At 43.5% G+C, this 13,787-nt stretch overlaps 1 protein-coding gene across 1 annotated transcript in view; it reads right to left on the reverse strand.

Annotated features, from left to right (window-relative positions):
- Positions 1-4,539: 4,539 nt before the first annotated feature.
- Positions 4,540-13,787, reverse strand: part of LOC127043604 (carboxymethylenebutenolidase homolog) — a 30,784-nt gene continuing 21,536 nt past the window's right edge. The window contains exons 5-6 of the mRNA XM_050937587.1: positions 12,691-12,782; positions 4,540-4,847 (exon numbers count right to left, since the gene is read on the reverse strand). Of these exons, the coding sequence (XP_050793544.1) occupies positions 4,668-4,847; positions 12,691-12,782 (272 nt within the window). The 3' untranslated portion in view covers positions 4,540-4,667. The remainder of the gene's footprint in view (positions 4,848-12,690; positions 12,783-13,787) is intronic.

Below are 13,787 nucleotides of genomic sequence, written 5' to 3' on the forward strand. Positions count from 1 at the left end.
GATTATGGCTACCCCCAAATGATTTAACTGGGAGATCGCTTGTGAGTAGCCTGAAGTTCTCCATTTTCAGCACCCAGGAGAAAGAGCATGAGTCTGACTCCCACTGGTGTAAAAAGAAGCAGTGTATACAGCCTAGAAAACAGAAATGGGAGCAGCAGTGAGTGACCAATAAATGAGGCAAGGCAGAGGGAAATGTGACTGAGCTACTGCTGGGACTGCATGGGAGTAGGATTTTCTGAAGTGCCTAGGGAATGTAGGCACACCAGGCCCGGTGAAAGTAAATGGGAAATGCTCCTGTCACCCATTGTTTGAAATTTCCTGCCCGAGGAACAAACGGCTCTCAGTGGGAATGCTGCTGCATTAAGATGGAGCTGTACTTCATCTAAATCAAGATTTCCCAAATTTACCACACCAGTGCCTCTTTCCAGATCAAGAAAAGCTTCTTGACCCCTCTCTCCAATACCTTGTGCAGCAGAATTTTTTACGCGTTGCCATGCAAGAAACAACTACTAATTGCCTGAGCAAAGCTGATCCCATTCAACTTGATGGCATTTTTCTGCTTGTCTATTTGTCTCGATGTAACACTATTTCCAAGATTTTTTGATAAATGTGCACATAGAGGACATTCATCTACCCCCCATTGAGGGAAGAGTTCAGCTGCTGATCACTCTAGAAATATTCCATTTCTACTCTGAATTCAAAGAGTCAAGTTAGCATTTCATTTTGTAAGAGATGCTTTGCTTCAGTATGAAGAGGGAGCTACTGATTGGGCCAGATTAAGCTTTTGTGGGCCCAGCCTCAAATATATTTGTAGGATCCCATAGGCCTGCCCCCACCCTATCGTCCCCCCACAACAGACCCTGCCACTCACTACTCTCCCTCCTCCCCCTTCCTAATCACTTGATCCTCTCCATCTTCCTCCCCACCCCAGAGGTTTAAGCAAAGTGAATGAAGCTATTGTATGCTTTGCCTTTATATATCCATATACTTCCTTTCTGACAAACAAGAAAATTTAATCACATGGACCAACTTCCAAGAAATGCAGGCATAAATTTGCGTGAAACTTGTCCCCATAAATGAGACTAGTTTGGTCCTTCATAACTCCATGCAATTTTTGACTATTCAGTGCGTAACACTTTCTAAAACCAGATCGTAATTACATTTATTACTAAATAATATCTTAATCTGATCAAAGAGTAGTATTTAATTTCTTTGGCATCCGAAAATCAAAGCCTTCTGGGCATGATAACAAATTCTACATAATTATAAAACAAAACTGTATATTGTGTAACTCTTCTGCCCCTCTGAGCTGGCAGCAACAAGGGCTGGGTTCAGTATCAAGGGTTCCGTTTCAATAATACAATGCAAAACCGGCTCGAGCCCCCACCCAGAGACCTGAAACAATTACATACCACCCCCCCCGGGCACCTCCAGGAGGCAATACTTCCCCTTTCGCAAGCACAGAGTTTGAGTGTAGCAAAATCCTTTTAATAAAGGAGGGAAACAATGTGGCATCACATTGGGGAAACACCACAAACAGGATTCATAATATAAACCATGAGAAAAAGACCCACCAAGTAAGTTTGGTAATGTCCTTTTCCCCTTAGGGTCTTACGTCCAATCATCCCAAAGTCCAACAACCCAAAAGTCTCTGTCCCTGGTCAGTGCTGCCCCAGAGTTCAAAAGTTTATCTGCAAAGTTTTAGCCCCCCCGCCTGGATGGAAATGTGGGGGAGCACACACAGGGCGTTAAGTGGCACATTACGTGGGCCGGGGCCAACTGCCCCGCCTCTCCGTGGAGTTTTGCTGCAGCCTTCACCACGACCAGCTCCACTCCACCAGCTGTGCTGTTCCTCCAGCCGACCTACTCCAACCATCCCCACAAACTGCTCCACTTCGCTCCACTAACTTGCTGTTCCATGGGCTGCTCCAACTGTGCTGTAAACTGCTCCACTCTGCTAGCTGCTTAGCAATAGATCTTCTAGCTCCCCTACTCATTAACACAGCACTCAGCTTAGCAAGTTCAGCTCTTTCAGTGATTTCAGCTTGTAGTAGGTGAGCCCCAGTGTGGTGTACTATTGGCCCTAAGTGAATTCAGCTCAGCAGCATCTAGATAGACTCCTAATGGAATCAAAATTAACTCTACTCTTCAACAGTAGAAGAAGGTGTAATTGGTATTCCAAGCCCTCAGAAGGGGCCCATACCATCAGATACACATACCAGTCCCTAACCTCTCTTAATTCACTGAGTTTTGGAACCTATGTCTGTTGTCTAGCGAGTGCTACTTAGCTGATGGTGAGGTCCTCTGTCATAAAACATGTTCATAGTCCCTCATTCACATAATCATGGTAACAACACTTTATTCCTCCTGCCCCAATAACAGAGAAATTGAAGATCCCACAGCTGTCAAAGTGACCATTTTAGGCTGCCATGGGCTCTGCTAGGCGGGGTGGGTGTGCCTATGCAAACAAGATCAGCCCCTGAAATTCTTTTCCACATTTGCCATAATTTACCACCAGATGTCAGGGTAGAGCTCATCCTGACTCTGCTTACAATTGTGTATATACCAGAGCAGGATTATAGTTAAAAAACTTGCGATTTCAATATCTGCGCAGAGGATAAAATGCACAACTTCCAGTAACTACAGTAGAAAAGTCTGATGCTCTTCTCACTGTGCTGTAAAGGGTGGGTTGGTTTTGTTTTGTTTTTGTTTTTTGGCCTTCATCTATCACTATTCCTTAATTTCAGGATGGGGGACCCCAGGGTTGGGCTGTGGGTCAGGAGTGAGGGGCATCAGTAGAGCTGTGTGAGAGTCCAGGGCCTGGCTATCAGGGGGCTGTGGGTCCGGAGTAAGGAGCACCAGCAAAGCTGTGGGATCCCAGGGCTGGGCTGGCAGGGGGCTGCCTGGCTCGGCCTCTGGAGTGCGAAAGGGGCAAGCACAGTGGGGCAGGTGGGGGGTGTTAGCGCCCTGCCAGAGCAAGGTAGGAGTCAGGGGCAAGTACTGTGGGATGGTGGGGGACAGATAGGATCCCCCAGGGCAGCATGGAGCTGGTATCTACCTCTGTCCGCCAGAGCAGCGTCCTTGGGAGTGAATTCTCTCTCTCTCCAACTGAGCTGCAGCTCCTGCAGGCAACAGCAGCTGCTCTTCCCATCCTCCTGGTGGGGAGGCTGATTATGGTTACTCCTATAACTGGACTATTGACCAGACTTTCCAGTAAAAAAACAGACATCTGACAACAGGGGCACTGGAATGGGGTGGCCATGGAAGGGCACTTTTTTCCTGCCTTAAGTGCGACAGGATTGAGAGGCAGTGGAGAGGAGCAAGCGGTGGGCAGGCCTTTGGGGGAAGATGCGGAGCAGGGCTTGGGAAAGGTGGAGTGAGGGTGGGGCCTCAGGGGAAGGAGGCAGTTGGGGCAGGGCCTCAGGGGAAGAGGTGGAGTGGGGGTAGGGCCACAGTCTAGGCACCTGTGTGGGCCCTTTCTGCAATGCCTGGCAGCATTGTAAACCCAGTACTGGCTGCTGATGAAAGATTCCTATGTCATCGTAAAGTGATACAAAAAGCAAAGTATTGGCACTCTTTAAGGTGGTTCTTTAAGTCTTTAAGGCAATTCAGTATTTTAACAGCTTAAAGGAGAATTTTAATAAGTTTTCAGGCTTTCCTTTGGCAGCAAGAGTTTGACAGTCCATGAAACAAACAGTGAAGCTAACATGACATCTGATATATCTAAATGATTAAGGAGACCTTATTGTCACAATCAAATACTGAGGCACTTTTGAGGTGTCATTTTTAAGGATGCAAAATACTTTTACAGAATTACTAAAAAAAAAAATTGTGCACTAGTGCTAGCTTCTGACTCAACCATGACATGAGCATATTTCTTAGAGTGGAAGAATTTTTTCCAGTGCCTTAGTGTTCTGAATGAGTTTATAATGAACATTTGACTGGTGTCATTCATGTTTGCAGAACAACACCTTTTGACCGTGTCTGCAGTAATTTGATTTGTCTCTTCTCATCAGTCGCTCTCTGTTCACCATACTCGGTTAGACTGCTCCTTACTGTTACACAAACAGCAAATTCTACTAAGTACAGCAATATGTCTTGTATGTTTTTTTAGTTGTTAGTAAAAAATGTTTTGACTTATTAAAAGAAAAAGTGGGTATTGCTGGTGTCCAAAAGAAACTTCCTGGGACATCATATAGAAAAAACGTGGCTGTGCTGGTGAAATTAGGATGTATGGTCATTTTTGTCATGATAGTATAGGTCAAAGGGGTCCACACTCAATGCATGACCAATTTCCATCCGTATTAATTGTAATTAAAATATGATCATTAAAAGAATATGCCCCATACAATATGGAGAACTTTTTCCAGCAGATTATAACTATATTAAGATAGGCTGAATTTGAACAAGTTTTTAATGCTTAATGATTTCTTCATTCAACAATGATTCGGGATGAAATCAGATTATAAACATTAAGAACTACAGATGAAAAAGTTACTATTTTTAATTACTGTAAATTCTCTACAGACAGTGCAGATTTTCTTTTTCAAAGTTATAGGAATAGGACCTTTATATTTTCTGTAAAATATAATTCAATCAAGTACTACTTTTAAATCCCCCAAATATATTACTTTATTTTGTTTTACAGATCAGACTTTATATTTCTGTTAAACATATGTTTTCAGCCAGTTCATCATATCCTTTCTTGCTTCTTCAATGTAAGGTTTATCTCGAGGTTTCATATCATCTGGCTTTAACTCTGCAAAGCCATGAACTTGTCCAGGATAAACTTTAATTCTATATTCAACTTGACAGTACTGTTTCAGTTTCTTCTCCAGTAAGATGATCTGCAACACAGAGCATCCTTCCATTATTGTGTTAATTTTAATTTTTGTTTAACTAGTCAACTCTCAGTTTGTCCATTGTTTGGCTTTCTGGAAGATGTGATCAGTATCTTCTTTACTTATCTAACACTCAGGCCAGATTTTATTACCCAAGCTCTTTCTACAGGCTCTTTACTAATAAAGAAGAAAACTTATATTTGAAATATGACTGAGAGATATGAAATAAATGTGTTAGTCTTTAAGGTGCCACAAGACTCCTCATTGTTTTTGCTGAAGCAAACTGACACAGCTACCCCTCTGAAATCTGAGAGATATGGCAATTTCCTCCCATATCCTTAAAAAACCTTAGTGAATTACATCTTTGTATTTGGTACAATGCACCCCAAGGATACTAAGTTTATGTATTATTGTGGGCCAGGATTGTATGTAACCTCTGTAGGGGGAGATCTGATATAAGGCCTGATTGAGCAAAGGACTCTACTGAACAATGTGCCAGATAAGAATGAGCTTTTGGGACAATACATGTGAAGTGGATTTCCTGGGAAATAGCTCAGGCAAGGTGAATACAAATTCTGCACCACCGGTTATGCAAAAATCTAGCCTCTGAAGTTACACCCTAAGGAGCAGGCCGTTGTGGATCACATGTTATGTGAGGCTAGTATCACAAGCCCACATTGTGTAAAGGAAAGACTGAACTATTCATGGTTGTTCTGGTTCTGAATCTGAGACAGTTATGAACTTGTAACCATGGGGAAAACCCAGTTGTGAGTTTTGAAGGACTGATACCTACCAGATCCAGAGGCTGGAGTTGAGGTGATCTCTGGTGAGCTTTTTAGCAGTATGTAGATTCTTTTATTGTTTTTACTATGTTTGCTCTATAATGCTTTCACCATAAGAATAAATGTGCTTGATTAGAAAAAGATGTGGTAACTCATAATTGCTGGCAATTACATTGTTCTTAGCATTCAAAGAGAAACCAAAGTGCAGACTCTGTCCTATTTAGGCAATCTGGCTTGCTGGGAATGTCACTGAGTAGACCAGAAATGGTGCAGCTTGATGAACCCCTGTCAAAAGGGAGCGGCTAGCTGCCTTGAGTACAATCCTGTCTAAGACCCTCCTACTGCTCCTGCAATCACAGCTACATTCTATTTTTAGTGCACTAGCTTGATCAGAGCTAACGTGGGTATGTCTCCTCGAGCTGGAACTGTGAATGTACCTACAAAAGCAGCAAAGAATCCTGTGGCACCTTATAGACTAACAGACGTTTTGGAGCATGAGCTTTCGTGAGTGAATACCCACTTTGTCAGATGCATGTAGTGGAAATTTCCAGGGGCAGGTATATATATGCAGGCAAGCTAGAGATAATGAGGTAGTTCAATCAGGGAGGATGAGGCCCTGTTCTAGCAGTTGAGGTGTGAAAACCAAGGAAGGAGAAACTGGTTTTGTAATTGGCAAGCCATTCACAGTCTTTGTTTAATCCTGAGCTGATGTTGTCAAATTTGCAGATGAGCTGAAGCTCAGCAGTTTCTCTTTGAAGTCTGGTCCTGAAGTTTTTTTGCTGCAGGATGGCCACCTTAAGGTCTGCTATAGTGTGGCACCATCAGTTCAGGATTAAACAAAGACTGTGAATGGCTTGCCAATTACAAAACCAATTTCTCCTTCCTTGGTTTTCACACCTCAACTGCTAGAATAGGGCCTCATCCTCCCTGATTGAACTACCTCATTATCTCTAGCTTGCCTGCATATATATATACCTGCCCCTGGAAATTTCCACTACATGCATCTGACAAAGTGGGTATTCACCCACGAAAGCTCATGCTCCAAAACGTCTGTTAGTCTATAAGGTGCCACAGGTTTCTTTGCTGCTTTTACAGATCCAGACTAACACGGCTACCCCTCTGATACTTGACACCATGCAAGGCACTACATTTAGCCGTATGGAGTGGAAATCCATCAACCTCATGAAGAAGCTTGCACAAATACAGACAGATATCATCTTCCTTTCCAAATGCAAACGGATGGACATCATACCAAATGGACTAAAGGTAAAAAATCCACTGCTGTCTACATACTACACAGACCACAGTGAGAGATTATTGCTATACTCTATCAAAGAAACTGAGGAACCACCTGATCAGCATCCTATACAGCAAACAGGAAAGCATCAAAAAAGAGCTCTCCAACCTGGAGACTCTCATTAATAACCAAACTTCCATACAAACAGACTTCACTAAAATAAGACAGGAGATCTACATTACTCACTTCACCTCTCTACAAAGGAAAAAAGACTGTAAGCTGTCTAAACTTCTACCTGCCTAATGGGGCCACAACCATGGTACCCCCAACCCACCCAGCAATATCATCAATCCATCCAACTACACACTCAGCCAGAAGAAAAGTCTGTCCTATCTTGGGGACTCTCTTTCTGCCCTGCCACCCCCACCAACATGATACAGTTCTGCGGCTATCTGGAAGCCTACTTTCGCCGTCTCCGACTCAAAGAATACTTTCGGGACAACAGTGAACAGCGCACTGATACAGAGGTACCCTCCCAACAACAGCACAAGAAGAAGAACTCCACATGGACTCCTCCTGAGGGTCGAAATGACAGTCTGGACCTCTACATTGAATGCTTCCGCTGACATGCACAGGCAGAAATTGTGGAACAACAACGCTTGCCTCATAACCTAAGTCGTGCAGAACGCCATGCCATCCACAGCCTCAGAAAGCACCCAGACATCATCAAAGAGGCTGATAAAGGAGGTGCCGTTGTCATCATGAACAGTTCTGACTACCAAAAGGAGGCTGCCAGACAACTCTCCAACACCAAATTCTACAGGCCACTTCCCTCAGATCCCACTGAGGAATACACTAAGAAACTGCAACATCTACTCAGGACAGTCCCTACACTAACACCGGAACAAATCAACATGCCCTTAGAGCCCCGACCAGGGTTATTCTATCTACTACCCAAGATCCACAAACCCAGAAATCCTGGACGCCTCATCATCTCGGGCATTGGCACTCTCACTGAAGGACTGTCTGGATATGTGGACTTTCTACTTAGACCCTATGCCACCAGCACTCCCAGCTATCTCCGTGACACCACTGATTTCCTGAGGAAACTACAGTGCATTGGTGACCTTCCAGAAAACACCATCCTAGCCACTATGGATGTAGAGGCTCTCTACACGAACATCCCTCACACAGATGGAATACAAGCTGTCAGGAACAGTATCCCTGATGATGCCACAGCACAACTGGCTGCTGAGCTCTGTGCCTTTATCCTCACACACAACTATTTCAAATTTGATGACAATATATATCTCCAGATCAGTGGCACCGCTATGGGCACCCGCATGGCCCCACAATATGCCAATATTTTTATGGCCGACCTGGAACAACGCTTCCTCAGCTCTCGTCCACTCACACCCCTTATCTACCTACCCTACATTGATGACATCTTCATCATCTGGACCCATGGGAAGGAGTCTCTGGAAAAATTCCACCACGATTTCAACAGCTTCCACCCTACCATCAACCTCAGCCTGGACCAATCTACACGGGAGGTCCACTTCCTAGACACCACGGTGCAAATAAGTGATGGTCACATTACCACCACCCTATACCGAAAACCTACCGACCGCTATGCCTACCTTCATGCCTCCAGCTTCAATCCTGGGCACATCACACGATCCATTGTCTACAGCCAAGCACTGAGGTACAACCGCATCTGCTCTAACCCCTCAGACAGAGACCAACACCTACAAAATCTCTACCAAGCATTCTCAAAACTACAATACCCGCACGAGGAAATAAGGAAACAGATACAGAGCCAGACGTGTACCCAGAAGCCTCCTACTGCAAGACAAACCCAAGAAAGAAACCAACAGGTCTCCACTGGCCATCACATACAGTCCCCAGCTAAAACCTCTCCAATGCACCATCAGGGATCTACAACCCATCCTGGACAATGATCCCACACTTTCACAGGCCTTGGGTGGCAGGCCAGTCCTCACCCACAGGCAACCTGCCAACCTGAAACATTCTCACCAGTAGCTGCACACCGCACCACAGTAACTCTAGCTCAGGAACCAATCCATGCAACAAACCTCGATGCCAACTCTGCCCACGTATCTACACCAGTGACACCATCACAGGACCTAACCAGATCAGCCACACCATCACCGGTTCATTCATCTGCACATCCACCAATGTAATATATGCCAGCAATGCCCCTCTGATATGTACATCGGCCAAACTGGACAGTCGCTATGGAAAAGGATAAACAGACACAAATCAGATATTAGGAATGGCAATATACAAAAACCTGTAGCAGAACACTTCAACCTCCCTGGCCACACTATAGCAGACCTTAAGGTGGCCATCCTGCAGCAAAAAACTTCAGGACCAGACTTCAAAGAGAAACTGCTGAGCTTCAGTTCATCTGCAAATTTGACACCATCAGCTCAGGATTAAACAAAGACTGTGAATCGCTTGCCAATTACAAAACCAGTTTCTCCTTCCTTGGTTTTCACACCTCAACTGCTAGAACAGGGCCTCATCCTCCCTGATTGAACTACCTCATTATCTCTAGCTTGCCTGCATATATATACCTGCCCCTGGAAATTTCCACTACATGCATCTGAAAAAGTGGGTATTCACCCACGAAAGCTCATGCTCCAAAACGTCTGTTAGTCTATAAGGTGCCACAGGATTCTTTGCTGCTTTTACAGATCCAGACTAACACGGCTACCCCTCTGATACAATGTACCTACAGTTGCACATGCATGGGCCACATGTGAAGGGGAATTTCATTTTTAATGTGCAGACCTGTGCAGATGCCTGTGCAGTATTATCTATGAAGGTGAGTATGTAAGCATTGTAAAGAAGTCCTGCTTCCTTTTGTACTATATATATTACATTAAAAAAACCCAATCCTATGTTAAAAGAACGTTAAGGTTGCAAAGTCAACCACTCAGAAATTAGAAAATTAAGGTCCCCTTTGCTATCTTAATTCAGCCTCTTTGTGCATATGCATTATGATACAGTCTCCAACTACATTATCACATACTATTTTTCCCACAGGACCCCTGCCTCATTCAGTAAACAGAATGAACCGTGCTCTGGGGCTGAATCAGGGTTGGGTAGCAAAGGAGGCAGTAGTCTCCTTTGTTGCAGAGTTTGGAAGGTCTGTTAGTTGGAAGGAAGAGAAAGGAGGGTCTCAAAATAATGTGTTTGTGTAATTAAAGAATGTAATTCCTGTGCACAAGGGGTCTGAATTAAGGTTGCATGAGCAACTGTAAAATTTCCTTTACTTTGCAGTCAGAACATTCTTTTTATGTATTTTTTTCAGATGTAAATAGGGAAGTGTATGGAATGGAGCCTAGGTTTGGTGCCTCACCAGAGCACATACAGTGCAGGACAGAAAGTTCCACGGCTGTGCAGCACATTGCAGATGATGGAAGCTTTTAGGGGATTTTTTGTTTCTTTTTTTAAGAATCTAGGAATTTCTATTAAAAAAGTAAATTTTATATAAAACTTGAAAAATAAAAGCACTTAGAAGAAAAATTAAAGGTAATGTGTCCTGTGCAACTTCCCTCTTGTGTGTATGTACTACAATGCAGTCTTTATGTAATCACATACTAAGGGTATGTCTTCACTACCGGCCAGATGGGTGGGCAGCAATCGATCCAGCTGGGATTGATTTATCGCATCTAGTCTAGATGCGATAAATCGATCCCCGAGCGCTCTCCCATCGACTCCTGTACTCCAGCTTGGCAAGAGGCACTGGTGGAGTTGACGGGAGAGCAGCATCAGTCGACTCACTGCGTTGAAGACACCACTGTAAGTCGATCTAAGTACGTCAAAAGTTGTGTAACTTAGATCAATGCTCCCCCTGAGTGTATACCAGGCCAAAGAGTCCAAGCCTTATTCAGTTTGCAGGGTGGGTGAGATAGCATTGTGTAGTGAATGAAGCTGGGGAAGAGTACTGTGTCCTTCGCCTTAGAAATTGGACAGTATGTAGTGAATGAAAGTTTTGTTCAGTCAGTGCAGGGACAGCCATATCTGAGGCATGGATCCACACATTTAAATAATACAAATAAAAAATAAATATAGATCAGCTTCTTCCTTCACTGAGTACTATCCATACTACCTAGCGAAAAGGCAAGAGTTCTACTAAACAAAAATAATGTAATGATCATGTAATTAAACAATGTGGGTGAAATCCTGGCCCCACTGAGTTCAATACCAACACTAGAATGGATTTCATCCTGTGTCCTAATGCATACGGATAAGGGCACAAAGTTCTTCATCCACCCTTAATTTTGGCATTTCCTGTTGTGTAAGTGTTTCATTTTACACCTCAAGATTCTCTTAATGCAGTTTTTGTATGGAATTTAGATTTTCCTGATGTATCTATTCCATGCTGTAGGCACATTACATGGATTAAAGATCATTCTTATGAAAAGATGTCAAGTACATCTGAGAAGAATAGGTCTCCTATACTTTGTTCCCAAAAGGTCTCCATCTCATTCTCTCCAACTCATCCCCAGTACAGTACTCCCACTCCCCAGGAAAAACCTGGGGAAACAGCTAAGACTTGCAGAGTGTCAGGATCAATACCCAAATCCAGGCTCTTGCAAATCAAGGTGAGAAGCAAGTTTCAGAGTCAAGGAATCCTTTCTGAAGCCCTGATTCGGAAAAGCACTGAAGCATGTGTTTAAATGCTTCCCTGAATAGGGATGGACTCCTGAATTGGGGCTTCAGAATGTCCTGCTGCCAGTCTTCTCCCACTTATGGATTATTCCTACAGCATAAACTATGGTGTTGTGATGATGTGCCATCACTGTCACTGCACAGGCAGGGAATTTATGTGCAGACCAGGCTCTTGACTCCTATTTATATACTTATGTGACCCTTGTCATGATAGTATTTTAGTGCTTACCAAGCATTAGTGAATTTATCCTCACAGCACCTTTGTTAGGCAGGGAGGTATTACCCGCATTTTAAGGAGGGAACCAAGGCATGGTCACCCATGCCTCCACTGGGAAAATACATTATATTAGGAAATGTACTCATGTACTAGATAGCATACTGGAGTGGGCCTTAGGAGAGCTAGGTTCTATTCCTAGCTCTGCCCCTGTCCTTGAGCAAGCCACTTCCTTCCTTGTACCTCAGTTTCCTCATCTATAATGTAGAGATAAAGATACTGACCTCCTTTGAGATCTGCTGATGACAAGCGCTATATAAGAGCTAGGTATTGTTAATTATAGCTAATCTTACATCATTCCTTTTAAAAAAAACACTATTTCCTCATCTAGCCAGGGCCCAAGGTTTACAGGCGTGTTAAATAAAATATATTCATTACCACTTTTCTAACCTAGTGCATTTTCCCAGTATACCCTGGCTGATTAAGTGACCTGCTCACAGTCACTCAGAGAGTTCTGGGGCAGAGTTGAGAACTGAACCTCTGTCTCCAGAGTCTAAATTCAGTGGCTTAACCCTGTGCCCTCTAAGAGGCAGCACAAATATCCAAGTGGTTAAAGTGTATGGTTTGTACCCACTGGAGTCTCTCTGTACATGTTCAGCTGTGATACAAAGAGGCTGACCTTTGGCCCCACCATGTTTCTGTTCAGTCTCCCTGAAAGAGAAGCTATACAGTGGCTTCTGTGTAAGCTCAAGGAGAAGTTAAAATATAGGCAGAAAAATCCTACTTCTCTGCTCTCCTACCTCCCCATGGGCTTCCTGGCAGGCCAACACAGATATCCAGGAACCAGAATTGTGCCTTATAAGATAAAAGCATGTCAGGAAAAGAGAAATCTGTTTTGAGACAAACACTTACTTGGTCATATGAAATGGTGTGATCTTTTTCCCCAAAAATAAAAAACGTCGGGTTCAGCAAATTATATCTGTCATCAGAGTCCCTGATTATTCCTATAACACATTTTGAGAGAGTATTTAAATCATGTGACACATCTTTCAAGGTGAGCTGCAAATTTAAATACAAAACTTCTATTTGCTTCAGCAATATTTATTTTTCATTATAAAAATGTCTGTCACAAATGCTACGTGCACACATAGATCAGCTTTAAAATCACACAGGGTAAAATATAGTGTAAAAAACCCTTGGATAACCTCAAAAGGCTCAGCTTTCCTCAAGCCAACCCAGCAAGTGAAAGGATTGCATATTCAGGTACATGGGCCTGGCAAGATAGCCTTAATGTCAACAAAGGTGGGTTATTGGGACCAGTGAGGGCAGCAAACTTTAGAGTAAACAGCCTCCTACTCATCCCAAAATTTGGGATGGATCATAAGGAGAAACATGATATGTAGGATAGACAGGATCCAAGATGGATAGGGCTTTAAAAATCAGCAACTCTTGGCAATGGCTTCCAATTGGGGGTAGTTCAGTCTATGGAGCATCAATATGTAAGAAGCACCACAAAGCAGATAAGAGAAGTTGCATTCTGCAGTCAATGGAATTTGAGTGGTCACGAGACTGACATTCAGCACTTTACAGCAATCTAAACTGGAAGTGGCTAAGGCATGGATAAATGTGGCTAGGCCCATATCCAAAAGCAAACGCTGTACCTTTCTTGCCAAGCCAAGGTGAAGGAAAGCACTCGTGGTTGCTGCTGTACCAGGGAACCAACATGGCTCCCGCATTGTGCAACTCCTTAAAAGTTGGCAGATGTACTCTTCCCCTTAGAACAGGCAGCAGAAGTCCTCTCTGCCATCGTCTGTGCCAAGTGTCCAGTCTAACTTCCTGAAATGTTCCTACTAACTAGGCTCAGCTGAGCATTCAGCACATGAACAACGGACAACTTACCTTTTCTCCTTCTTTCAGACCACTTATATCCCAAGTTATTTGCTTGTGCTCTGGGATATCCCAGTATGCATTATGCCAAATTGCAGAGAACCCTGTTGGAGCATAGAGCC

The sequence above is a fragment of the Gopherus flavomarginatus genome, chromosome 2 (genome assembly GCF_025201925.1).
Source record: "Gopherus flavomarginatus isolate rGopFla2 chromosome 2, rGopFla2.mat.asm, whole genome shotgun sequence".
Classification (NCBI taxonomy): domain Eukaryota; kingdom Metazoa; phylum Chordata; order Testudines; family Testudinidae; genus Gopherus; species Gopherus flavomarginatus.